This window comes from Lepus europaeus, chromosome 19, assembly GCF_033115175.1.
Source record: "Lepus europaeus isolate LE1 chromosome 19, mLepTim1.pri, whole genome shotgun sequence".
NCBI classification, from domain to species: domain Eukaryota; kingdom Metazoa; phylum Chordata; class Mammalia; order Lagomorpha; family Leporidae; genus Lepus; species Lepus europaeus.
Window position 1 is genome coordinate 53,869,684 of NC_084845.1, and position 24,288 is coordinate 53,893,971.

At 51.4% G+C, this 24,288-nt stretch overlaps 2 protein-coding genes across 2 annotated transcripts in view; both read right to left on the reverse strand.

Moving 5' to 3' along the window:
• ATP6V0D1 (ATPase H+ transporting V0 subunit d1) overlaps positions 1-14,547 on the reverse strand; it is a 46,572-nt gene extending 32,025 nt beyond the window's left edge. Inside the window, exon 1 of the mRNA XM_062176110.1 lies at positions 14,315-14,547. Within this exon, the coding sequence (XP_062032094.1) occupies positions 14,315-14,444 (130 nt within the window). The 5' untranslated portion in view covers positions 14,445-14,547. The remainder of the gene's footprint in view (positions 1-14,314) is intronic.
• Positions 14,548-15,289: 742 nt separating this feature from the next.
• AGRP (agouti related neuropeptide) lies at positions 15,290-16,045 on the reverse strand. Its single transcript, XM_062177999.1, has 3 exons — positions 15,916-16,045; positions 15,671-15,756; positions 15,290-15,472 (listed from the first exon to the last, which is right to left on the reverse strand). Exons 1-3 carry the CDS (start codon positions 16,043-16,045, stop codon positions 15,290-15,292), a joined length of 399 nt encoding a protein of 132 aa, XP_062033983.1.
• Between the last annotated feature and the right edge of the window lie 8,243 nt (positions 16,046-24,288).

Consider the following 24,288-nt stretch of genomic DNA (forward strand, 5'->3'; position numbering starts at 1 on the left):
CCCCCTGTATTGGATGTTTTAAAATATAAAAGTAAGGGGCCGGCGCTGTGGCACAGTAGGTTAAGTCTCTGCCTGTGCTGCTGGCATCCCATATGGGCACCAGTTCAAGTCCTGGCTGCTCCACTTCCAATCCACCTCGCTAACAGCCTGGGAAAGCAGGGGAAGATAGTCCAAGTGCTTGGGTCCCTGTACCCACGTAGGAGACCTGGAAGAAGCTCCTGTCTCCTGGCTTTGGATTGGCCCAGCTGTGGCCATTGCAGCCATTTGGGGAGTGGACCACTGGATGGATGATCTCTATCTCTATAACTCTGCCTCTCAAATAAATAAATAAATAAATCTTTAAAAAATATATAAAAGTAATAATACTTATTCACTGAAACCTAGTCAAACACTGGAAAAGTATATAAGCTAAACATTGAAATGAGAGGGGGCTCTCAGCCTCTCCAATCGAGATGTCATTCAACGTCACTCTGGACAACTTGGTATTTATGCTTCCAAACACATGTCCAGTACACGTCATCTGGTATTCTACTAACATGGGATTTTGCTACATATAATGCTTTGCAACTTCTCACTTAGCAATGTTTCTTTTTTTTTTTTTTTTTTTTTTGACAGATAGAGTTAGACACTGAGAGAGAGAGAGACAGAGAGAAAGGTCTTCCTTCCACTGGTTCATCCCCCAAATAGTCGCCACGGCCAGAGCTACGCAGATCCGAAGCCAGGAACCAGGTGCTTCTTCCTGGTTTCCCATGTGGGTGCAGGTGCCCAAGCACTTGAGCCATCCTCCCCTGCCTTCCCGGGCCACAGCAGAGAGTTGGACTGGAAGAGGAACAACTGGGACTAGTACCTGGCGCCCATATGGGATGCCGGCACCACAGGCAGAGGATTAACCTAGTGAGCCACAGTGCCGGCCCCAGCAATGTATTTCTAAACCAGCCCTTAAAGAATTTCATACTTTTGACCACTTGCTGCTATTTCACTGCAAAGACTGGCCATACCAGTGGATATTCCACTGCAGTTTTTTTGTTTGTTTGTTTGTTTTTTAAGATTTACTTACTGGGGCCGGCACTGTGGTGTAGTGGGTAGAGCCACCGCCTGTAGTGCCAGCATCCCATATGGGCGCCAGTTCGAGTCTCGGCTACTCCACTTCAGATCGAGCTCTCTGCTATGGCCTGGGAAAGCAGTAGAGGATGGTGCAAGTCCTTGGGCCCCTGCACTTGTGTGGGAGACCCAGAGGAGGTTTCTGGCTCCTGGCTTCAGACTGACACAGCTCCAGCCGTTGCGGCCAATTGGGGAGTGAACCAGCGGATGGAAGACCTCGTCCTCTCTCTCTCTCTCTGCCTCTCCTCTCTGTGTAACTCTTTCAAGTAAATAAATAAATCTTTTAAAAAATATATTTACTTATTTATTTGAAAGCATTACAGAGAGGGAGGGAGAGATCTTCCATGCACTGCTTCACTTCCCAGATGGCCACAATGCCTGAGACTCGGCCAGGCCAAGGCCAGGAACCAAGAGCTTCCTCTGGGTCTTCCATGTGGATGGCAGGGGCCCAAGCACTTGGGCCATCTTCCACGACTTTTCTTAGGTCTCTAGCAGGGATTTGGATAGGAAATGGAGCACCCAAGACTTAAACTGGCACCCATATGGGATGCCAGCGTCGCACGGAGCAGCTTTACCTGCAATGCCACAACACCAGCCCCTTCACTGGTTCTAACAGTTTGCTGTTACCAACAAGGCTGGAATGACACCTCTGTACATGCTACCCTGTGCTCATCTAAGGGATACAATCTTGTAAGTGGGATTATAGGTCACAGTATTTATACACACAGTTTTGACAAGGAGATAAAAAATTGTGTCCCAAAGGGTCTATACCAAGTCATTCTATCAGCTTTATTTTTGGAATTAGAAAAGATACTTAGTTAAAAATAAAACAAGAAAACAACTACCAAAAAGAACCCCACCATGCCCGACAGTCATGCAAGAGACAGGGTAGGGATCTGGAGGGAAATCCCTGACTGTCACTCTCCCTGCTTGCCAAATTAGGCTCCATGCCAAATGGCCTCAGTAGGCCGCACTTGTGTCCACTTGGCCCACAGTAAAGGCTGCTCTCTAGCTTCCTGGCAGGACTCGTAGGCAGGACTAGCTTCTAAGACAAGCTCACCCAGGCTGCAAGCCAATAGATGGCCGGGTGTGGGCCTAGCTACTGCCAGCCAGCATACTGATGACTTCCAGATTGGTATCTTTAGTGCTACTTCCCCACATGGCCACCTGCCTACTGGACTCGCCCCTTGGACATGTCGGACAAAATACCTCCTCTTCTACCACTCTACCTACACCTCAAACATCCTCTGGTGGGCTCTAGTAACCACGCATTTATGAAATCAGAAGCCTAACTAAATTCTCCTTTGAAAAACAAAAATAGAGCATGTGAAACATTTCCAGGCATGATCATAGACAGAAACTCTTAAACAAGATATTTCCCACTTATTGCCATTGACCTAAAATCTCTTTTTTTTAAAACCATAATGCTCATCCCTCCTGAACTGCATGTTCTTCCAAGGCCTTCCACAAACCAGCTGGAGGCACCTGTTCAGACTTAGCCCCTGCACATCCATGACACGTTTGCCCCGTCTCCTTCCAGTTCCCCAAGCTTCTTTCATCCTGTGTGCAGTTTCACACCTCTGAGATTGCTAACGCCATTCCTTCTTCCTAGGCTTCCCACCTCCCTGGCCTGGCTAAGTTTTTTTTAATACCAGTTTTATTGATACATAATTCATTTGCCATATAATTTGTCTACTTTAAGCATACAATTTATGGCTTTTAGTATATTTACAGAGTTGTGCAACCATCACCACAATCAGTTCTAGAACATTGTTTATCACTCCAAAAATAAGCTTGGTACCCTTTAACTGTCACCTTCCACATGCTCCTACCCCTTCCCCAAAGTACCCTGCACTCACTGTGCCATTCAATGCTGGTTTTTTTGGGGTTTTGTTTTTATTGTTGTTGTCTACCCTGAGAAAGACAGAGTTCCCAACCACTGTTTCACTCCCCAAACATCTGCAACTTGAGCCATCATCTGCTCCCAGGAAGCTGGATCAGAAGCAGAGGAAGGGGGGCTAGCATTGTGGTACAGCGGGTAAAGCTGCCACCTGTGACACCGGCATCCCATATGGCACCAACTAGCGTCCCAGCTGCTCCACTTCTGATCCAGCTCCTTGTTAATGTACCTAGAAAAGTAGCAGAAGATGATCCAAGTGTTTGGACCCCTGAACCCACGTAAGAGACCCAGAAGTTGTTCCTGGCTCCTAGCTTCAGTCAGACCCAGCTCTGGCTGGTGCGGCCATTTGAGAAGTAAATCAGTGGACAGAAGATCTCTGTCTCTCCCTCTCTGTTACTCTGCCTTTCAAATAAATAAAATAAATCTTTTTTTTTTTTTTTTTAAAAGGAAGCAGGCCGGCGCCGTGGCTTAACAGGCTAATCCTCCGCCTTGCGGCGCTGGCACACCGGGTTCTAGTCCCAGTTGGGGCACTGAATTCTATCCCAGTTGCCCCTCTTCCAGGCCAGCTCTCTGCTATGGCCCGGGAAGGCAGTGGAGGATGGCCCAAGTCCTTGGGCCCTGCACCCACATGGGAGACCAGAAGAAGCACCTGCCTCCTGGCTTCGGATCAGTGAGATACGCCGGCCGCAGCGGCCATTGGAGGGTGAACCAACGGCAAAAAGGAAGACCTTTCTCTTTGTCTCTCTCTCTCTCTATCCACTCTGCCTGTCAAAAAAAAAAGAAAAAAGAAAAAAAAAGGAAGCAAAGGCAGGGGCTGGCACTGTGGCTCAACATGTTAAGTTGCTGCCTACAATGCTGGCATCCCTTGTCAGAGTACCACTTTGAGTCCTGGCTGTTCTGCTTCTAATCCATTTTCTTGTTGATGTGCCTGGGAGAACATTAGAGGATGGCTTAGGTACTTGGACCCTTGCCATCCACGTGGAAGACTGGGAAGGAGTTCTGGGCTCCTGGTTTCAGCCTAGACCAGCCCCAGCCTTTGTGGCCATTTGGGGCACTAACTAACAGATGGAAGATCTTTTTTTAAAAAAAAAAATCATTTATTTATTTGAAAATAAATAGAGTTACAGAGAGAGAGAGTGCTCTTCCACCTGCTGGTTCACTCCCCAAATGACCACAATGGCCGAAACTGAGCCAATCTGAGTCCAGGAGCCAGGAGCTTCCTCCAGGTTCTCCCACGTGGGTACAGGAGCCCAGGGACTTGGGTAATCTTCCACTGCTTTCTCAGACGCATTAGCAGAGAGCTGGATTGGAAGTGGAGCAGCCGGGACTCAAACTGGTGCACATATGAGATGCCAGAACTGCAGTGGCTTTACCCTCTATGCCACAGTGCCAGCCCCAAGTTCTATAGTCTTTTTTTTTTTTTTAGATTTATTTATTTATTTGAAAAGTATTTGAAAGGCAGCATTATAGAGAGGCAGAGGGAAGGGGGGGGGGGGCTTCCATCTGCTGGTTCACTCCCAAGATGGCCGCAACAGCTGGAGCTGCGCCAATTCAAAGCCAGGAGCTTTTTCCGGGTCTCCCACATGGGTGCAGGGGCCCAAGGACTTGGGCCATCTTCTACTGCTTACCAGGCCATAGCAGAGAGCTGGATTTGAAGTGGAACTGCTGGGACTCAAACCAGCACCCATATGGGATGCTGGTACTACAGGTGGCGGCTTTACCCACTATACCACTGCAGCAGCCCCTTCCTATAGTGTTAACTCTCTCATTCGCTGTACTCAGAGGCATTTCCTATGGTCTTTGTAATTTTTTAAAAGCTGATCTCCCAGCCAACCAACGATGGCCTGTGCTGAATGATGTGCCACTCCTGGAAAATACCACCAACATCTGCACCCTCACATCACTGGAGATTGGCCAAGCCCAGCCTGGAGTCTCCCTTTCTTCTTTCACATAAGACTGTTTCTTGCAAAATAATGTTGAAATGTGGAGAGAGATGTTGTAACAAGCAGAAGACAAATGAATCAGGGCAGAGAGGGACTAAAATGTTCTGGAGGGGCCGGCACCGTGGCTCACTTGGTTAATCCTCTGCCTGTGGCGCCGGCATCCCATATGGGCGCCGGTTCTAGTCGCAGTCGCTCCTCTTCCAGTCCAGCTCTCTGCTGTGGCCCAGGAAGGCAGTGGAGGATGGCCCAAGTACTTGGGCCCTGAACCCGCATGGGAGACCAGGAAGAAGCACCTGGCTCCTGGCTTCAGATCAGTGTAGCTCCGGCTGTGGTGGCCATTTTGGGGGGTGAACCAACAGAAGGAAGACCTTTCTCTCTCTCTCACTGTCTAACTCTATCTGTCAAATAAATAAAAAAATAAAAAATAAAATAAAATAAAATGTTCTGGAAGGCAGCCAGCACTCGCACATGAATGGTTCAACCACAGCCCCCCAGTCTCTAACTCTGATTGACAAAAACAATCTTTGGGAACATCTAGCTCACATGGGAGCTGAGATCACCGGGCTCCTTCTCCTGAATGTTAACTACACTCAGATGCTTTGATTGGTCCAAATGTTGATAGAGGGGCCAGCCTTGTACTACAGCAGGTTCGCCAACACCTGTGAGACTGGTATCCCATATGGGTGCTAGTTCAAGCCTCACTCCACTGCGGATCCAGCTCCCTGTGAATACACTTGGGAAAGCAGCAGCAGATGGCCCAAGTGCTTGAACCCCCACCACACACATGGGAGACCTGGATGAAGCTCCTGGTTCCTGGCTTCAGCCTGGCCCAGCCCTCACCATTGCATCCATCTGGGGAGCAAACCAGAGGATGGAAGATCTTTCTCTCTGTCTCTCCTCCTCTCTCTGTAACTCTGCCTTTTAAATTAAAAAAAGAAAAAAAGATAGAGCCTCCATTCCAAACTAGGAAACTGGCCTTCTGGGACTCATCAGTTGAGGTGAAGCTGCACAGTCCAGCAAGCCATTTGCTTTTCTGTATTTTCCGTTTCTGAGTAAGAAAGTGAAACTTATCCACTGAAAAAACAGAATAATGGCCAATCCAGTAGCGATGAGAACCCTTAGGATTCAGATTACAGTCTCTCAATATAATTTTCCAATAAATTCCTCCTAAGGGAAATGATGACTCTAAGCCTGGGTTAGGAAATGTTCAAGATAAGATTAGGGCACATTGGCATCCCAGATAGTAAGGAACTCCTCAAAGGCTACACGGTTGTGTCAAAAACACCAGGCAGCCAGCTAAAAAAGCTCCCACTAGCAAAGAGACAATTTGAGCATCAATAAGGACAAATGATTGAAGCAGAACAAATACATTAAGATATACCAGTGGGGCTGGCACTGTGGCATAACAAATAAAGCTGCTGCCTACAGTGCCAGCATCCCATATGGGCGCCGGTTTGAGTCCCAGCTATTCCACTTCCGATCCAGCTCTCTGCTATGGCCTGGGAAAGCAGTAGAAGATGGCCCAAGTCCTTGGGTCCCTGCACCCACGTGGGAGACCCGGGGGGAAGCTCCTGACTCCTGGCTTTGGCTCGATGCAGCTCAACCATTGCGGCCAATTGGGGAATGAACCAGAGGATGGAAGACCTCTCTCTCTCTGCTTCTCCTTCTCTCTGTGTGTTTACTCTGACTTTCAAATAAATAAATAAATCTTTAAAAAAAAAAAAAGATCCACTAGTGTATCATGACACTAAACAAACCTCATTAGCCATTTTTGAAGAATGTTAGAGAAGCAACTGGTTATTTTGAAAGGTAGTAAATATGAGAAAGAATAAAACACTTATTCTAACCTGTCCTACAGACTCATCTCAGAGTAACCAAGTTGTTGATTATTGGACATCTAGAGGCATATAAGCAAACAAGGTAGCAACTGCAGAAAGAAATTCAGACTATCAACACTTTGCAATCTCTAATGAAATAATGGATCTCGTGGCCAGAGTTGTGGCACAGCAGGGTAAGCCACTGTTTGCAATGTTAGCATCCCAAATCAGAGCAGCCAGTTTGGATCCTGGCTACTATGCTTCCCATCCAGTTTCCAGCTAATGTACCTGGGAAGGTAACAGAAGATGGCCCAGCTGCTGGGTTCCTACCACCCAGGTAGAAGACTCAGATGGCATTCCTGGCTCCTGGCTTTGGCTTGGCCCAGACCTGGCTATTGCAGACATTTGGGGAGTGAAACAGTGGATACAAAATCTCAACTTCTCTCTTCCCTCCACCTCTCTATCTCTCTCTCTCTCTGTGTCTATGTATGTGTCTCCTCTCTGTTGCTCTGCCTTTCAAATAAATCAATCTAAAAAACCCAAAATAATGGTCCCAGTCAATAAATATCAGTCTTTATGAGAATCAAAATAAGAAACAGCTAGGGGCAGGCATTGTGGTACAACTTTGGATGATCAAATCCCAAATAGGAGTGCTGATCTGAGACCTATCTCCTCCAGTTCTGATCTAGGTTCCCACTAATGTGCCTGAGAAGGCAGGGGATAATGGCTCAGGTATGTGGGTTCCTGCCACTCATGTGGGAAATCCAGATAGAGTTCCTGGCTCCTGGTTTGACCTGGCCTGGTCCAGTCAGTTATGGGCATTTGGGGAGTGAACCAAAAATTAGAAGATCTCTCTTCCTGTGTCACTCTGTCTTTCAAATAAATAAGTAAATCTTTTTTTAAAAAATGGGAGACAGCTAGGTTTTATGTACCTCCCAACAGAAAAATTAACATCACCTACTGAATATTTAAAAAGAATGGGGTGGGGGGGAGCAGGCGCTGTGGCGCAGTGGGTTAAAGCCCTGGCCTGAAGTGTCGGTATCCCATATGGGTGCTAGTTCTAGTCCCGGCTGCTCTTCTGATCCAGCTCTCTGCTATGGCCTGGGAAAGCAGTGGAAGATGCTCCAAGTCCTTGGGCCCCTGCACCCACACGGGAGACCTGGAAGAAGCTCCTGGTTCCTGGCTTCAGATAGGCACAGCTCCAGCCGTTGCGGCCAACTGGCAAGTGAACTAACGGATGAAAGACCTCTCTCTGTCTCTACCTCTCTCTGTAACTCTTTCAAATAAATAAAATAAATCTGAAAAGAAAAAGAAAAAAAGAATAGGGGGCCGGCCACCATGGCGTAGCAGGTAAAGCCGCTGCCTGCAGTGCCAGCATCCCATATGGGTGCCGGTTTGAGACTCAGCTGCTCCACTTCTGATCCAGCTCTCTGCTGTGGCCTGGGAAGGCAGTATAAGATGGCCCGAGTGCTTGGGCCCCTGCACCCACGTGGGAGACCCGGAAGAAGCTCCTGGCTCCTGGCTTCGAATCGGCGCAGTACCGGCTGTTGCAGTTAACTGGGGAGTGAACCAGTGGACGGAAGACCTCTCTCTCTCTCTGCCCCTCCTTCTCTATGTAACTCTGACTTTCAAATAAATGAATAAATCTTTATAAAAAAAAAAAAGAATAGAAGCAGAATCTATCAAACCTCTATATCTAACCACTAATGTATGGGAAAACAAGGACTAGAGGTGCATGTTATGCTATACTGCAGGGGTGTAATCAGCAAAACCAAGATAGATAGAAAATCTATAAGTCAAGTGATCCAACTTCTTCAATAGTTAAATGAAAAGGAAAAGTGAAGAGTCAGAGGAAGTATATATTAAAATGCCTGGAAGAGTATCAACTAATTCAGATAAATGGCTCTTAGCTGGATCCTGACTGAAACAAACATACTATTTTTCAAAAAACTTGACAGACATTTATTTGAGCACTAGATATTTGATTATATTTAAAAACACTAGGCTTTTTTAAAACAGGAGGAATAATAGTATTGTGGTTTTTTTTTTTTTTTAATAGTCATGACCTTTTTCAGAGATGTTGAAAAACTGACAACTGAAATTTCTAAATCTACTGCAGAAAAACTTGAGATTGGGGGATAAGTGGAACTATTATTGAAACAATACTGATCACTGTAGCAAATGAAGTGATAAGTATTGTAGTTAAGTGATTATTACTTATGGAGTCATTATATAAGTCTTCCTAATTTGTACATGCTTGCTGATATCCATAATAAACATTTTTAAAGAGAAAACAAGAAACAGAAATGCAGGAAGGTGAGGATACAGCATAATTCTCATCTGGATTCCCCATATAAATTAGTCATATAAATCAATAACAACATTTTAAAACTGTACCCCAGTGGCCAGCGCCGCAGTTCACTAGGCTAATCCTACACCTTCAGCGCCGGCACCCCGGGTTCTAGTCCTGGTTGCTCCTCTTCCAGTCCAGCTCTCTGCTGTGGCCCGGGAAAGCCGTGGAGGATGGCCCAAGTGCTTGGGCCCTGCACCCGCATGGGAGACCAGGAGGAAGCACCTGGCTCCTGGCTTTGGATTGGTGTAGCGCCGGCCGTAGCAGCCATTTGGAGAGTGAACCAATGGAAGGAAGACCTTTCTCTCTGTCTCTCTCTCACTGTCTAACTCTGCCTGTCCAAAAACAAACAAACAAACAAACAAACAAACAAAAAAACTGCACCCCAGCGAAGAATTAACAGTCCAGACTCATAATTGTGGCAATACCTGAGAGGCTCACTTGGTTCTGGTATAAAACCTGGCAGGCTGGGCACAGTAGATCTTCAGGAAATGTTTCTTGTTTCAGCAAACATATACTTGAACGTGAAAGAAGCCCTCTATATGTCCCTCATGGTCTGAAATATACTCAGTCACAATCTAACAACCCCAAATCTGGCGGGCCTCTGTGCAATGTGGTGCTCCATACAGTCACCCTCTCCAGGCCCACACCCAGTGTGAAGGAGCCAGAAGCTTTCTCCCCTGGGTTCGGCCTGATTTTTTGTTTTTAACCAAGGGTTCCCAAAATATTTGTACTCTCGTCCCCACCGAGGCTCCTTTTGGTCCTTTGATGGGCCCGTTGGTGTCTTTGCTTTCTGACCTCTGAAATTCTCTTCCCCCCAGCTCTCTGCACAGTTGGCTCCTTCTCATTCTTCGCATCTCAGCTGAAATACCTCCTTCCTCAGCAGGGTCTTACTTAGCCATGCACTTAAAACAAGGTTCTCCATCATTTCTGAACTGTCCTTTCCTTAATACATGAGTTATATTTAATTTTTTATTTAATAACACACTGAGATTTACCATGTACCTTGCACATGGTAACCTTCATAGCCACCCCATGAGGTAGGTGCTATTACTATCACCATTCCACACATCAGAACCCAGAGGATATATATCTTGCTCATGGCCAGAGTCAAGAAGTAGCTATGCTACAGTGATCTCTTAATGTCTTCCTACCCCCACTGACCTCCACCACCAGACCACTAGGGTCAAGAGAACACCATTCAACAAAGTATCTCAGTCTCTATTGCATTATAATGCCTGGCATAAAATAGGTGCTCAGGGGCCAGCACTATAGTATAATAGGTTAGGCCGCCTTTGATATGGCATACCATACTGGACTGTTAGTAAGAGTCCCAGCTGCTCCGCTTCTGATTCAGCTCCCTTCTAATGTGCCTGAGAATGCAGCAGTAGAGGGCCATGTACATAGGCCCTTGGCACCTATATGGGAGACCATGATGAAATTTCAGGCTCTTGCCTTTGGTCTAGCCCAGCCTCAGCCCATGTGGCCATTTGTGGAGGATAGAAGATTTCTTTTTATCTCCGTCACTCTGCCTTCCAAATAAACAAATCTCAAAAAAAAAAAAAAAAAAAGTGCTCAGCAAGGATAGTGAATGAATGAAAACATTCAACATAATACTCCATGATTTCTCTTCATGTATCTCTGGCCCACCTCCTTTTCCCCACAAGTCCCTAGCAGAGTACCCAGTCCCCAGATGGCACTCAACACATCCCAAAACACTCAGAGCTGGAAAGAATTTTTTGTAATCACCCAGATCTGATCCCTCCATGCATCTAAGGGGGAACGGCCACTCCAGGTTCTTTCTCCTGTTTCTTAAGAGACAGTCAAGCAAGAACACATGGGCCTCAGAGGTCCTAAATTCAGCACGAGAGGGCAGTGGCAGGTGCCTTGCTGGAGTGGAACTCAGCGAGGAAGCCAGGGGATGGTGAAGAGATTGGACTTGCCCTATCTTGCAGAGCAAATTAACACCCTCTGCCCAATGCCCTGTGCCTTCTGGGAAATCCCCAATACCTGAAACAGGTCCCTTGAAAAGCTGATCACTTCAAGACACAGCCACATATCTCACTGGAGACCATAGGCTTCCTTAGTTTCCCTGCCCCACTTCCCTTCCTGTTGCCCCAGAAAAAAAAAAGGAGACAAAAATACCCAGCAGCAGCAGCAGCCTGGAAACTCTGTTACCATCAGAAGCAGAGGACTGGGGCCGGCCCTGTGACGCAGCGGGTTAAAGCCCCTGGCCTAAAGCGCCAGCATCCCATTTGGGCGCTGGTTCTAGTCCCGGCTGCTCTTCTTCTGATCCGGCTCTCTGCTATGGCCTGGGAAAGCAGTAGAAGACGGCCCAAGTCTTTGGGCCCCTGTACCCACATGGGAGACCCAGTAGAAGCTCCTGGCTCCAGATCGGCACAACTCCAGCCATTGTGGCCAATTGGAGAGTGAACCAACGGAAGGAAGACCTCTCTCTCTGTCTCTACCTCTCTCTGTAATTCTGTCTTTCAAATAAATAAAAACAAATCTTAAAAAAAAAGAAGAAGAAGAGGACTTTCCATAGAGGACAAGTGGGGCTTCTGGTCACTCCTTCCTGCTTCTGGCTATCTCCAAACCCTGAAAGTTCTGAGCATCTCAAGCATACAAGAGCCCCTAAACTCCACATGAAGAAACCCTGGGGTAGGAGGGAGGGCGTTTAGTCAAGATAATGCTTGGGAAACTTGCATCCCACATCGGAGTGCCTGGTTCAAGTCCCAGCTCTGCTTCAGATTCCAGCTAAGGCATGCCTGGGAGCTAGAGTGTGCTGGCTTAAATACTCGAGTTCCAGCCACCAAATGTAAAACCCAGACTGAGCTCTGGGCTCCTGGTTTTGGCCTGGCCCAACCCCAGTTATTGTAACTATCTGGGAATTTGCTGGAAGACCAGCAAATGAAAGATATGTCTCTCCTAAAAATGAAAATAAGTTTGAAAAATCTTTCTAGAGAAGCACACACACTACAGGAGCTGTGACTGAGTGTGAAGGACACCGTTCTAGCCTAGCATGATCACAGGGAGTTTCTAAGATGAGGTGGCACCAGGGCTAGGCTGCATGAAAGCAAGTAGGAAGCAGAGGGAACAAGTGGCAATCCTAACAGAAGCATGAGCTAAGGTCTGCTGGGAGCTTACTGCCCTGGGTGCAGTGTTGAGCATTTTACAGGCAGTAGCTTGTTGATGTCTCACAATCTTTATGAAATCAGCGCTGTTATGTCAGATGAAAAACCTAAAGTCCAGGGTGTTAAATAATTTGACTAAGTGCTGTGGTGTAGCAAGTAAAGCCACCACCTGCAGTGCCGGCTTCCCATATGGGCACTGGTTCGAGACCCAGCTGCTCCACTTCTGATCCAGCTCTCTGCTGTGGCCTGGGAAAGCAGTAGAACATGGCCCAAGTGCTTGGGCCCCTGCACCCGAGTGGGAGACTAGAGGAAGCTCCTGGCTCTGGATCAGCTCAGCTCTGGCCATTGTAGCCATGTGGGGAATGAACCAGCAGATGGAAGACTTCTCTGCCTCTGCCTCTTCATAACTCTTCCTTTCAAATAAATAAATCTTTAAAAAAAGAGAAAAGAAAATCCAGTGATTGCCAGTGTTGGAGTTCAAACCCATATCTGTCTAACTCCAAAGTCTGCCACACTACGTGCACCAAGTGCTGGGGGGATGGCTTGTGAGAGACAGGACTATGTCTGAAAGAGCAAGCCACCCCCGAATGCCATGACAAAGGTCTGCGTGTTATCCCACCAGGAGGCTGGGGAGTGTTGTAGCAAGACAGCCTGGCATGTCTCTGGAAGAAGATGGAGGCCCCCTGGGAAGACAGAAGCCCTGGACCCCGAGAAGTTCTGAAGGGAGCAGGTGGAAGCAGGAGCTGGAAAAGCCAAGAAGATAAACAAGCCAAATGAATGCCAGCTGACAACCACTGGCGTTCACCTTTAGATGTACACGAATAAAGATCTGCCTCAAGTCCCAGTCGGCCCACAAAACACATTAAGTGCCAACTGTGTGCCCGGCCCTGCTCCTTTTCTCACAGAGAGGTACACTGAATTACTGGCAGCCTCCTACAGCGCAGCACCCTAAGGCACTCTCCTCTCCTTCTCACGGCCACTCCCACAAGGGCGGTAAACAACTTTTCTTGCAGGTTTATGTTAAAGTCATAAAATCTACAATTATCGTTTTTTCACTTTACTAAGTTTTATATTTTAACGGTATTCATTTTCACTTTGCTGGTCTACTTTGCAAGGGAGACAACAACAAATTAAGCTCCTTTTTAACCTCAAAAGTTTTTGGCGAGACACTTTTCCCCAGTGGGTGAATCGTGGGGCCATATTTCTCCCCTAGCTATCAACCATGAGGCTACACCAACACCTCTGCTCAAGGTATCACTTGGGGGTCAGGGATGGAAACTCACACCCCGGCCACCCTGCCCTTCGCTACCACCTAGGAAGACGGCGGCAAAGTCTGGAATTGGGGACATCTCTAACTTCCTACATCCGTTGCAGCTGGGCCTCGGGGAGTCAACCCGCTTCCGAGCTGTGTACTCATAGGAAAGGGGAATTCAACTTCCCACCACTCTTGTGCAAGACACTCTGCCCCAACAGGCACCCCCCACCACCGCCGGGTCGGGATTTTGGGCCAAATACTTGGGTACGACTTAGAGACTTGCAAAGCCTCCCCCTTGCTCTCTTAAACACTGCCCAGCCAGCGGTTCAGCGTCGTCGCTGGCTCAGCAATTCTCCAGGCGGGCTCACCCCGCAGGCCACTGCGAAAACACGATGACCCCAAAGGCCTCGGTGTGTATGTGCTGGGAAAGGGGCGTGCTTTTGCGCTTAGCTTCCCTAAGCGTTACCCTGGGTCAGCTCTTCGCGATGGCAGGCTAAAGAGGCTCTTACAGCCATACCATTCCCGGGGGACTTCCTCCTCCCAAACTACATGCCCAGCACAACGCGAGAAGAGGAGGCCCAGGCGGAGTCGAACCACTGCAGTTCTGAAAGCGCTCTTTGAGCCCGCGCCGGAGCGCAGCTGACAGATCACTTCCCGCGCGCCCGCCATCAGCCCCCGGATTCCCGGAGAGGCCTCTCTGATCCTTCACGGCCGCCCGCTTCCAGCTTCCCCACGCAGACCCCCCGAACCCTTAGGCCCAGGCCGGCCTCCATCATGGCCTTTCAAGGACCCTCAGCCCGGCCCCGCGGCTCACCCTCAAGCGTCTCGCACTGCACCAGGTTGAGGTAGTCCGCCTGGCTGAGCACCCCGGCCTTCAAGCCGCGCACTAGTCCCTCCAAGTAGCCATTGTCCACGTTGAAATAAAGCTCCGGGAAGAACGACATGGCTGCTGCGGGGGCGGCGGGACCGGAGAACCCCAACCGGCCGGTACGCAACACCAGTCCGAGATCAGCTGACGCGGCGCCCGCTGCGGGCTGTCAAGTGCGTCAGGTGACGCACAAGCGCTCACGTGACCAAGCAGGGCGGGGCTCTGAGGGGTGCCCGGCTTCCGGGTGGTTGCGCGCAGACGCGTTGCGCAGGTGGTGGGCCCGGGACGGCCCTCTGACGCCTGCGCACAAAGAGGAGGCCGGGCCTGCGGCGCCTCTGCTAGGCCGAGGCTGGCCGCGTGGTGGCGCCTGTGGCCGCGAGGAATAAGTGAGGCGCTCTTGCGCGCTTTCCCGGGTTTCGTGAGCCAGACACTACGGTGACGAGCAGAGTAAGGATGCGGGTGGGCGGTGTTTGTTCTTGGAAATAGTTCACATTGCTGAGTAAGCCTCCGCACAGAGGGGAACCGCGGCCTGGTGAGAGGTGGGCTTTGCTGGAGGTCGCGTGCCGAATTAGGCGCGGGCAGTCCCCGGAGTCCGCTGTGAACTCCGCGCGCAACTCTGCTCCTGGCCGCCCCTGCATTTGATGCACCATTGTCGCGGGCTAGAGTGCGGCTCTCCTCTGCTCTCCCCCGAGGCGCCTGGGACCTCAAAACTGCGCGTGTATGTGGCTCAGATGGAGTAGCCCAGACAGACCCCGGGATAAGGGGGGGTGTGGTTTCCTGGGTTGGCGACACCCCCACCGCTGCCAAGAACATCCCCCCATCCCCATTTCGACAGCCACTTTCGAAATAACCACAACGTTGGCGTTGGTCCCATTCTTTATTGGCGTTCCCTAACCCCCGGCCCAGCCCCACATCGTCGCCTTAGGTGCGGCTGCAGGGGTTCGCGGTAGAGCCCAGTTTGCGGCAGTAGCAGAAGGCGTTGAAGAAGCGGCAGTAGCACGTGGCACACGGGTCGCAGCACGGAACCTGCTGGCCCAGACAGGACTCGTGCAGCCTTACGCAGCGGCGCGGGGAGCGAGGCTCGCGGTCTTGCGGGTCTAGCACCTGAACAGGTAGGGGAGCAGGAGTGAGCACCGGCCTCCAAGAGCAAGTTCGGGGACCTGCGCCGCCGCAAGCCAGGCAGGATGCACACCGAGCCTGGGAAGGGGTGGTGGCGAGGGGACCAGGAGGCTGGGGAGGAGGGATGGTCCCTGATGCCCCCTCCAGAGACCGGCCACGTTCCCCCTTTCGCTGAGCTGTTACCTCTGCCAGTGCCTCGGCCTCCTGCAACAGAGCCTCTTCTGCCGGTTCTGCGTTCGTCGCCTTCAGCGGGGCCTGAAGGCCCGGGCCTGGGGCAGAGGAGGTGAGGGCAAGACTCCCTCATGCACAAATTACCCGCCTCCCAGGGCTGACATTGGGACGGGGGAGAGAGGGGCTAACACCAGCTGGCCGATCTGTGGCCAGAGAGTATCCGGGCCCCCACCAACCCCACACCTGTGCATACTGACCTGGGAGCTGGGAGAACAGGGCCTGGTCAGGCCTTCTGATGCCCTCCAGTGGGTGCAGGCCCACCTGGGCCCCCTGCGCAGAGGGCAGTGCCAGCAGCAGGGCACAGCTCAGCAGCGCTGTGGTCAACATGGCCTGGTGTGGCAGGAAGACCCACCGCTTAGTCCCCCTCCCCCCTAAAGTTCCCTCCAGGGGCCCAGCAAAAGGCCTCGGGGGAGCAGGAGTCCCCATCCACCCCGAGGACTTACCCCTGCTTGCTGGATCCTTGCCGACAGCGTTCCCGGCCACCCCGGGGCCTCGGTTTATATGGCAGGATCTCATGAGGCACCCCCACGTGACAGCTCCCTGCAGAGAAAGACCCTCCCCGCTGCGGAGGGTGCTATTCGGGCCTTCCTCCTTGCAACCTGAGCCTTGGGGCTCTACAAGAGGGGTACCCGTCTCCAATATGGGGTGAGCCAATTAAAGTGTGAGAACAAGATAAGGTGCCCAGGGCCCCTAAATGTCCATGGGATGGTGATCTAGGGATGGACCAGGCTGGAGCCATTAGCAATAACAAAGCAAGCAGCCCTGAGAGCCTAATTTAATTTGTGGCCCCTGAGCTGCTCACTTAGCCCCTACACGGTGTGTTGTTTCCTTTGCTTCCAGGAACTGAGGTGGAGGGTGTAGAAGGGGGTGATGGGATGCAACCACTGCAAGGCAGGGGTGCGCTGCGGAACCAGACCCCAGGCTTCTCTGGGTGAAAGAAGGGAGGAAAGAAGCCACGTAGCCAAATGCAGGCTGTCTTGACTATCCCTGACCCTGTCTCCCCTCTCCCTTCTCTCTGCAGGCTTCTCCCAAGACCCCCCACCTCTATTCCTGTCCCCACATTCCTTTCCGCCTAAGGTTCCTGGAAACCAAAGCAGCAGAACGGACTGTTCCCTGGGTGGGCCAGCAGCTCCAGGGTACAAAGCTTTCAGGCCGCCTGCCTCATTAGTGCTAATGGCTGCTCCCATCCACCCCGTGTGTCCGGCCTCTGCCCACGCCTGCTGTCATCAGTGTGAGGCCGTGGGAGGACACACAGGACTCCACGTGCCCCTGCCTCCCCTCCTACTCTGGGGGGCTGTCTGTCAGCCACACCCATGCCCAAGTGGGTTGGCTTGGAGGCCCCACTGCACAAATTGGCTGGTCCCGGGCAGCAGGAAGAGGAGGAAGGGGCTGCGGGGGACTGTGGCCCAGGTTCCCACAGGCCCCTCCGGCCATGAGGATGCCTGAGAAAATCCCCTCAGCCGCGGTGGCACCAGAGCTACCATCCGGCAGCCTCTGGCCTCGTGTCAGCGGCAGCGATCGGTGTCGTGTGTAGATTGCATGGGAGCAGGTGCTCCTGGAGGGTGTGTCCAAGGCAGGCTTCTTCCCAGAATGCATGGGCACTGGGTTGTCATGTGGTCATCTCAAGGTAACAATCCTAGGAGCTCAGGGGCCCACTTAGTGCTGTCCATGATGGGGGCGAGAGAAGCAGAAGTCCCTCTGAGAGGCTAGTCCTCAGGACCTCTGAATGGAGCCCTTGGAACAATCTGGCGAAGGGCCGGTCCTCTTTCCTCCCCTGGGAATGGTGCATGGGCTATCTAGGTGACTCTGTCACAAAGCAGAACTGGGGTCAAGGCCCCTCTGTCAGCTGGCATCAGCCTTCTGCTCCCAGAGTGGTGCAGGATGAAGGTCTCAGGTACCCAAGTGTGTCCCCATCTTGGCTGGGCCACCTGGGAAGGGCACTTCCTCCAGTCTTTCCACCCTGGCCGTGACCCTGGAGATTCTGGCTGAAGGGGTGGTGGTGAGCAGGACTGCGTGTAGACTTGAATATGCCACAGGTGAGTTGAAGTGGGGGCTCTGGGTACCTGATTCGGCCTCATCATCACCCATGCTAAGGGCAGCTCTCCACGTTCTGGGCGAGGTCTCCTACCCAGGTGCTCGCTGTCTGCTCACCCACAGAGCAGTGACTGTCTTTGCCTGGGTGTGTGCCTATGAGTGTATCAGCTCCCCCCAACTGTGGTGGACAAGGACAAAAGCCCTCACAGCCCTGTCCCTGGTCACATCCAGTGGGGGAGATGGTCAGGAAAACCAGTCATCAAAACTCAATGGGGCCCCGTACTGTGGCGCAGTAGTTTAAGCTTCCGCCTGTGGCACCGGCATCCCATATGGACGCTGGTTCTAGTTCCAGCTGCTCCTCTCCCAATCCAGCTCTCTGCTGTGGCCCGGGAAGGCAGTGGAGGATGGCCCAGGTGCTTGGGCCCTGCACCCACATGGGAGACCAGGAAGAAGCACCTGGCTCCTGGCTTCGGATTGGCACAGTTCCAGCTGTCTCGGCCACTTGGGGAGTGAACCAGTGGATGGAAGACTTTTCTCTCTGTCTCTCCCTCTCACTGTAACTCTACCTCTAAAGTATAAATAAATCTTTTTTTAAAATGAGTGGCAAGCATTTAGCTTCATGGTTAAGACATCGGTTAAGATGCCCACTTCCTGGGGCCAGCCTCGTGGCACCATAGGTTAATCCTCCACCTGCGGTGCTAGCATCCCATATGGGTGCCAGTTCTAGTCCCAGCTGCTTCTCTTCCAGTCCAGCTCTCTGCTGTGGCCTGGGAGGGCAGTGGAGGATGGCCCAAGTGCTTGGGCCCCTGCACTCGTGTGTGAGACCAGGAAGAAGCACCTGGCTCCTGGCTTTGGATCAGCGCAGCTCTGGCCATTGTGGCCATTTGGGGAGTGAACTAATGGAAGGAAGACCTCTCTCTCTTCCTCTCCTTCTCACTGTCTGTAACTCTACCTCTCAAATAAATAAAAATCTTAAAAAAAAAAAAAGATGCCCACTTCCCACATCAGAGTACCTGGTTTCTCACCCGGCTCCGGCACCTGACTCCAGCTTCCTGCGAATGGACACCCTGGGAAGCAGCAGTCAGGGCTCAAGTAATTGGGTTCCTGCCACCCCCATGGGAGACCTGGATTGAGTTCTCAGCTCCTGGCTCCCCTTGTGGGCATCTGGTGAACGAACAGCAGGTGGAGCTCTCTCTGTTTGTCTCCCTTTCTCACTCTCTTCCTCTACCTCTCTCATTAAATAAGTAATTTTTAAAACCCTATGGGATGATCAGGGAAGTATAAACATTGGATATTTGATGATATTAAGGAATAACTTTATTTTTTCATTTGTGATGTTGGCATTGTGGTCATGCTGCTTTAAAACGCACCCTTCTTTGGGATCACACTTATATAGCTACAAGAATAAAAAATTGATTTTGGTCATTCTTTAAAAAAAAAATACCCTTCACTTTTTGATTACCGTGATAAAAGAAAAGTATGAAGTGAGGGATTTGCTTCAAATTAATCGAGGTGATAGGTTGCACAAATGAAACAAGATTGCTTGTAATTTGGTAAATGTTGAGGCTGGTGATGGGTACGTGGGCTTCATCCTCCCACTCCAGCCACTTTTGTGTGCCCACATCTAGTGTCTGTGAAAAGACTCCACGGACGCCTTCCAGCACGGTGTGGGTGATTTTCCGAGTCCAGAACCTCTCCATGTTCCCAGGACAAGGCTTGGTGGCAAGAGGACCGTGGGAAATGTGCAGCATGTTCTGGGTGGAAGACTTGGGAGGCCTGGGGGGTTCAGAGCCACCTTCCCTTTCCTCCCCTGGGGTTTCCTCAGCCCCAGTGGTGCTGTTCCCACTTTGTCCTGTGGGGGGCAGAAGAAGCATGAACACACACTGGCTGTCCTTATCCAGCCAGAATCTGAAACCCAGATCCCCAGCATCCCTGCGGCACAGGGTTCCCGTGGATCATCTGGCGTGGTCCTCTCAGTCATTTGCAGAGGAGAGCAGGCTGGCAGTGCAGGGTCAGCCCAGCAAGTTTCGCAAGCCCTCAGCCAGGGAGGTCTGTGGTTAATTCGTGTGTCGACTTGACCAGGCATGAGACGCCTAAGACAGCTTCAGTGTTATTTCTGGGTCTGTCTGCGAAGGTGTTTCTGCAGGAGGTTAGCATTTAAATTGGGGGGCTGAGTAAAGCTGAGCACATGCCTCAATGTGAGTGGGCATCGGCCAACCCATTAAGGGCCTGCATGGAACAACAAGGCGGAGGAAAGTTGAGCCGGCTGTCCCTGTCGGCAGGGCCTAGGACCTGGGTCTCTTGTGACCCTCAGGCTCAGGCTGGAGTCTGTGTCATCAGCTCTCTCAGACCGTCCCATTCACAGGACTCAAGGCTTTGTATAAATCTCATGACCCATCTCTCCGCCAGCCCCTTGGCCAGCACAGCACTGGAGGGCACTGCCATGGTTTAGCTGTGGTTTCAGTGTCTCCCCCAAGGATCCATGTGTTTTAGTGTAATCCCCATTGTGAAGGATTAAGAGGGGAAGGCTAAATCCCACTGTGTGTGGGGGGGTGTGTGATTAGGGTTAGCTGATGTCATCAGGGTAAGCCCTCATGACCGAATCCCGCTGGCTTTGTAAGAGGGAGAGAGACCAGAATAGACACACACACTCCCTGTCCCCTGCTGTGATGTCCTCTGCTGGCAGGAAGACTGTCACCAGATTTGGGCCCTTAACCTTGGAGCAGAACCATGAGCCAACATCAGCCTCCTTCCTTTGTAAGTTATCCAGCCTTGGGTATTGCATGATAGCAACAGAAAACGCACCAACTCAGGCCCCAGGCTCTCTCCCCTGTCTGATCCATCCCCATAGGAGGGAGCAACCTACTCCCCGTGGGATTCCAACAGCCCAGCCAAAGCTCCAGCAACAAAGTTGTTCTCGGACAGGAGCCAGCAGAACGACCTGAACATGACTCTCAGCCTAGAATTTCTCTTTTCTGCTCAAGACCCAGCAGCTCTCCCACCTCCCATGGCCAAAGAATGGAGGCTGCGAGGACTCTGGGCACAGACAGGGAGACCCTGCACAAGTCAGGGGTGCACGTGTGAAGCCTCCAGGGTTGCTGGCACACAGGCTGAGAATCAGACTGTGACTGTTCCGTTCTGGACCAGTGTGGGACCGTAAAAGATGGGGGAGGGGCTGCAGTGCATGCTGGGACAGAGACTTCCCTCTCAGACCCCAAGTGGGTAGGTTCTACACCCCGCTGACAGCTGACCATGGGGAAGGTCCTTGGTTGTTGTTTCTTTTTAAAGATTTATTTGTTTGTTTGAAAGGCAGACTTATAGAGAAAGAGGGAGAGAGACAGGCACGGAAAGAGATCTTTCATTTGCTGGTTCACTCCCCAAATGCCTACAACAGCCATGTTTGGGTCAGGCTGAAGCCAAGAGCCAGGAACTCCATCCTGGTCTCATGAGGATGTAAGGGTCCCAAGCACTTGGCCATCCTCTGCTACTTTCCCAGGCACATTAGCAGGGAGCTGGATCAGAAGCAGAGTAGCTAGGACTCCCCCTGGTGCTCTGATATGGGATGCTCACATCATAAGCAGCAGCCTTAACCCACTGTACAACATTGGCCCCTCTTTTTTGGAAAAAAAAAAAAAATTTTTTTTGTTTGAAAGGAAGAGAGAGAAACAGACAGAAAGATCTATCTATTGGTTCACTTCTTAAATGCCCTCAATAGCCAGGGCTGGGCCAGGCAAAAAGCAGGAGCCCAGAATCCCATCCGGGTCTCCCCCAGGGGTGGCAGGGACCCAAGCACTTGAGTCATCGTCTGCTGCCTCCCAGGGTGCACATTAACAGGAAACTGGATCTGAAGTGGAGCTGGGACTCGAGCAAGCCATAAAATGCTACCAGGAGGCCAGCACCGTGGCTCAACAGGCTAATCCTCTGCCTAGCGGCGCTGGCACACCAGGTTCTAGTCCCGGTCGGGGCGCTGGATTCTGTCCCAGTTGCTCCTCTTCCAGTCCAGCTCTCTGCTGTGGCCCGGGAGGGCAGTGGAGGATGGCCCAAGTGCTTGGGCCCTGCACCCCATGGGAGACCAGGAGAAGCACCTGGCTCCTGCCTTCAGATCAGCGTGGTGCGCCAGCCGCAGTACACTGGCCGTGGCAGCAATTGGAGGGTGAACCAATGGCAAAGGAAGACCTTTCTCTCTGTCTCTCTCTCACTGTCCACTCTACCTGTAAAAAAAAAAAAAAAAAAAAAAGTTACCAGGAATTAATTTTCTAGTGGCTGTGGAAGCTGAAAATCCAAGACCGAGGTGTCAGTAGGCTTGGTTTCCTCCAGGACTTGCAAGCCAAGCCATCTTGATTGGGCCTTCATGTGGCCTCTCCCCAGTGTGCATGATCCACGGTGTCTGTGTGTTCAAATGTCCCCTTCCACCAGTCATATAGGATTAGAGCCCACCCTGGCTTAGGACCTCATTTTAATGTAATCACATCTTTCACGGGCTGACTTCCGCACACAGGTGTGTTTAAAGGTAGTGGGGATTCAGTATGTGAATTTCAGGGGGAAACATTGGAGAGGTTCAGAGAAGAACTGAGGACCCAGATCCCCTCGGGACGTTCCAACCTTCTCCTCCTCCTCCCCTGGCCCAGCCTCACAGGCCCCAGGATGCAAATTCCTGCTGCGGTCACCCTCCCCTCCTTCTCCAGGGTCCCTGCTGAGTCAGCCTGGTTACCTCCTCGTCTGCCCGTCCTCAGACGGGTGTCTCATTTGTTCATCCCTGCAGTCAGCGCATGCTTAGCGCATCCCCGCTCTCCCAGCTCACAGGAATCAGGTCTGGGGAGTGGAAGTGAATCCTGCTGTCTCTCCATCCTGCTGTCTCTCCATCCTGCTCTCTGCCCATCTTCCCTCCCACAGCCAGAAGCATCTGCCTCGATGGATCACGTCGTACCTCTGCCCAAAACCCACTCATGCTCCTGTCTCCCTAGCCCTCAGGGGCAGTCCCAGCTTGGCACATGGTAAGTACTTACCATATAACAGCTCTCTTGATAATAGTTCTGTTTTGATTCCGGATCCTCTCTCCTAAGAATTTTTCTGTGGCAAAAATTCATGTGAAGGGAAAAGAAGCACATTAGGCTGTTTGTGGCAGTGTTGTCAGGATGGGGTCCGCCAAGAGGGGAATGGCTTTTCTCACCACTTGGTAGAGCCAAATCATAGACTAAACTATTATAAAACAGGGGGCCGGCGCTGTGGCGGAGTGGGTTAACGCCCTGGCCTGAAGCGCCGGCATCCCATATGGGCGCCGGTTCTAGTCCCGGCTGCTCCTCTTCCGATCCAGCTCTCTGCTATGGCCTGGGAAAGTAGTAGAGGATGGCCCAAGTCCTTGGGCCCCTGCACCCATGTGGGAGACCCAGAAGAAGCTCCTGGCTCCTGGCTTCGGATTGGCGCAGCTCCGACTGTTGCAGCTAATTGGGGAGTGAACCATCAGATGGAAGACCTCTCTCTCTCTCTCTGCCTCTCCTCTTTCTGTGTAACTCTGACTTTCAAATAAATAAATAAATCTTTTTAAAAAATAAAATAAAACAATGAGGGCCATCTGGGAATGCCCCTTCTGTCAGTGTGCAGAGAAAGACACGTGGCTGTGTTTCAGGGTCACGGGGCAGCCTGCCTCTGTGTCCTCTGTGGTGCCACACACCCTGCATAGCAGGATGTCTGTGGTAAGGATGAGCCTAGGCAGGGACCAGGCCTGCCTGGAGGAGCTGGGACCAGCAGAGCCTGGAGCCGAGCTTCTCTGCAGGCGACGTTGCGGCGGGGGGGGGGGGGGGGGACATCCACCTGCACCTCATGTCAGGCCAGTAGACAGGTGGGCACCAAGGCCAACTCTTCGCTGCCTCTGAACTGTCCGGTTATGCTGAGCTCTGGGGACCATCCAGAGCTTACGCGGAAGAGGATGGCAGGGAGAAGGTGCTGGTGAATGGATGCGTGGATGGCTGAGCAGCTGATCAAGTGGAGGAAGAAATGGCAAGACTAAGGAAGGTGTGAGGGTGGGCGGGCGGGCCTGGCTGCCTTACCAGGTCCCAGGTGAACCCAGGGTCAGCTGGAGAAAGCAGAGAGAGGGGCTCTCGGAGAAATACGTTGGTTTTGATTTTAAAAAATTATTTATTTGTTTGTTTGAAAGGCAGAATGACAGAGAGAGAGAGAGAGAGAGAGAGAGACCTCTCATCCACTGTTTCATTCCCCAAATGTCTGTAGTAGCTGAGGTGTACCCAGAACTCCACCCAAGTCACCCAAGTACTTGGGTCCTCAGCTGCTACTTTTTCTGTTCTTGGATATCTGACTTTTTTTTTTTCTTTTTTGACAGGCAGAGTGGACAGTGAGAGAGAGAGAGACAGAGAAAGGTCTTCCTTTGCCATTGGTTCACCCTCCAATGGCCGCCGCGGCTGGCGCACCGTGCTGATCTGATGGCAGGAGCCAGCTGCTTCTCCTGGTCTCCCATGGGGTGCAGGGCCCAAGCACTTGGGCCATCCTCCACTGCACTCCCTGGCCACAGCAGAGAGCTG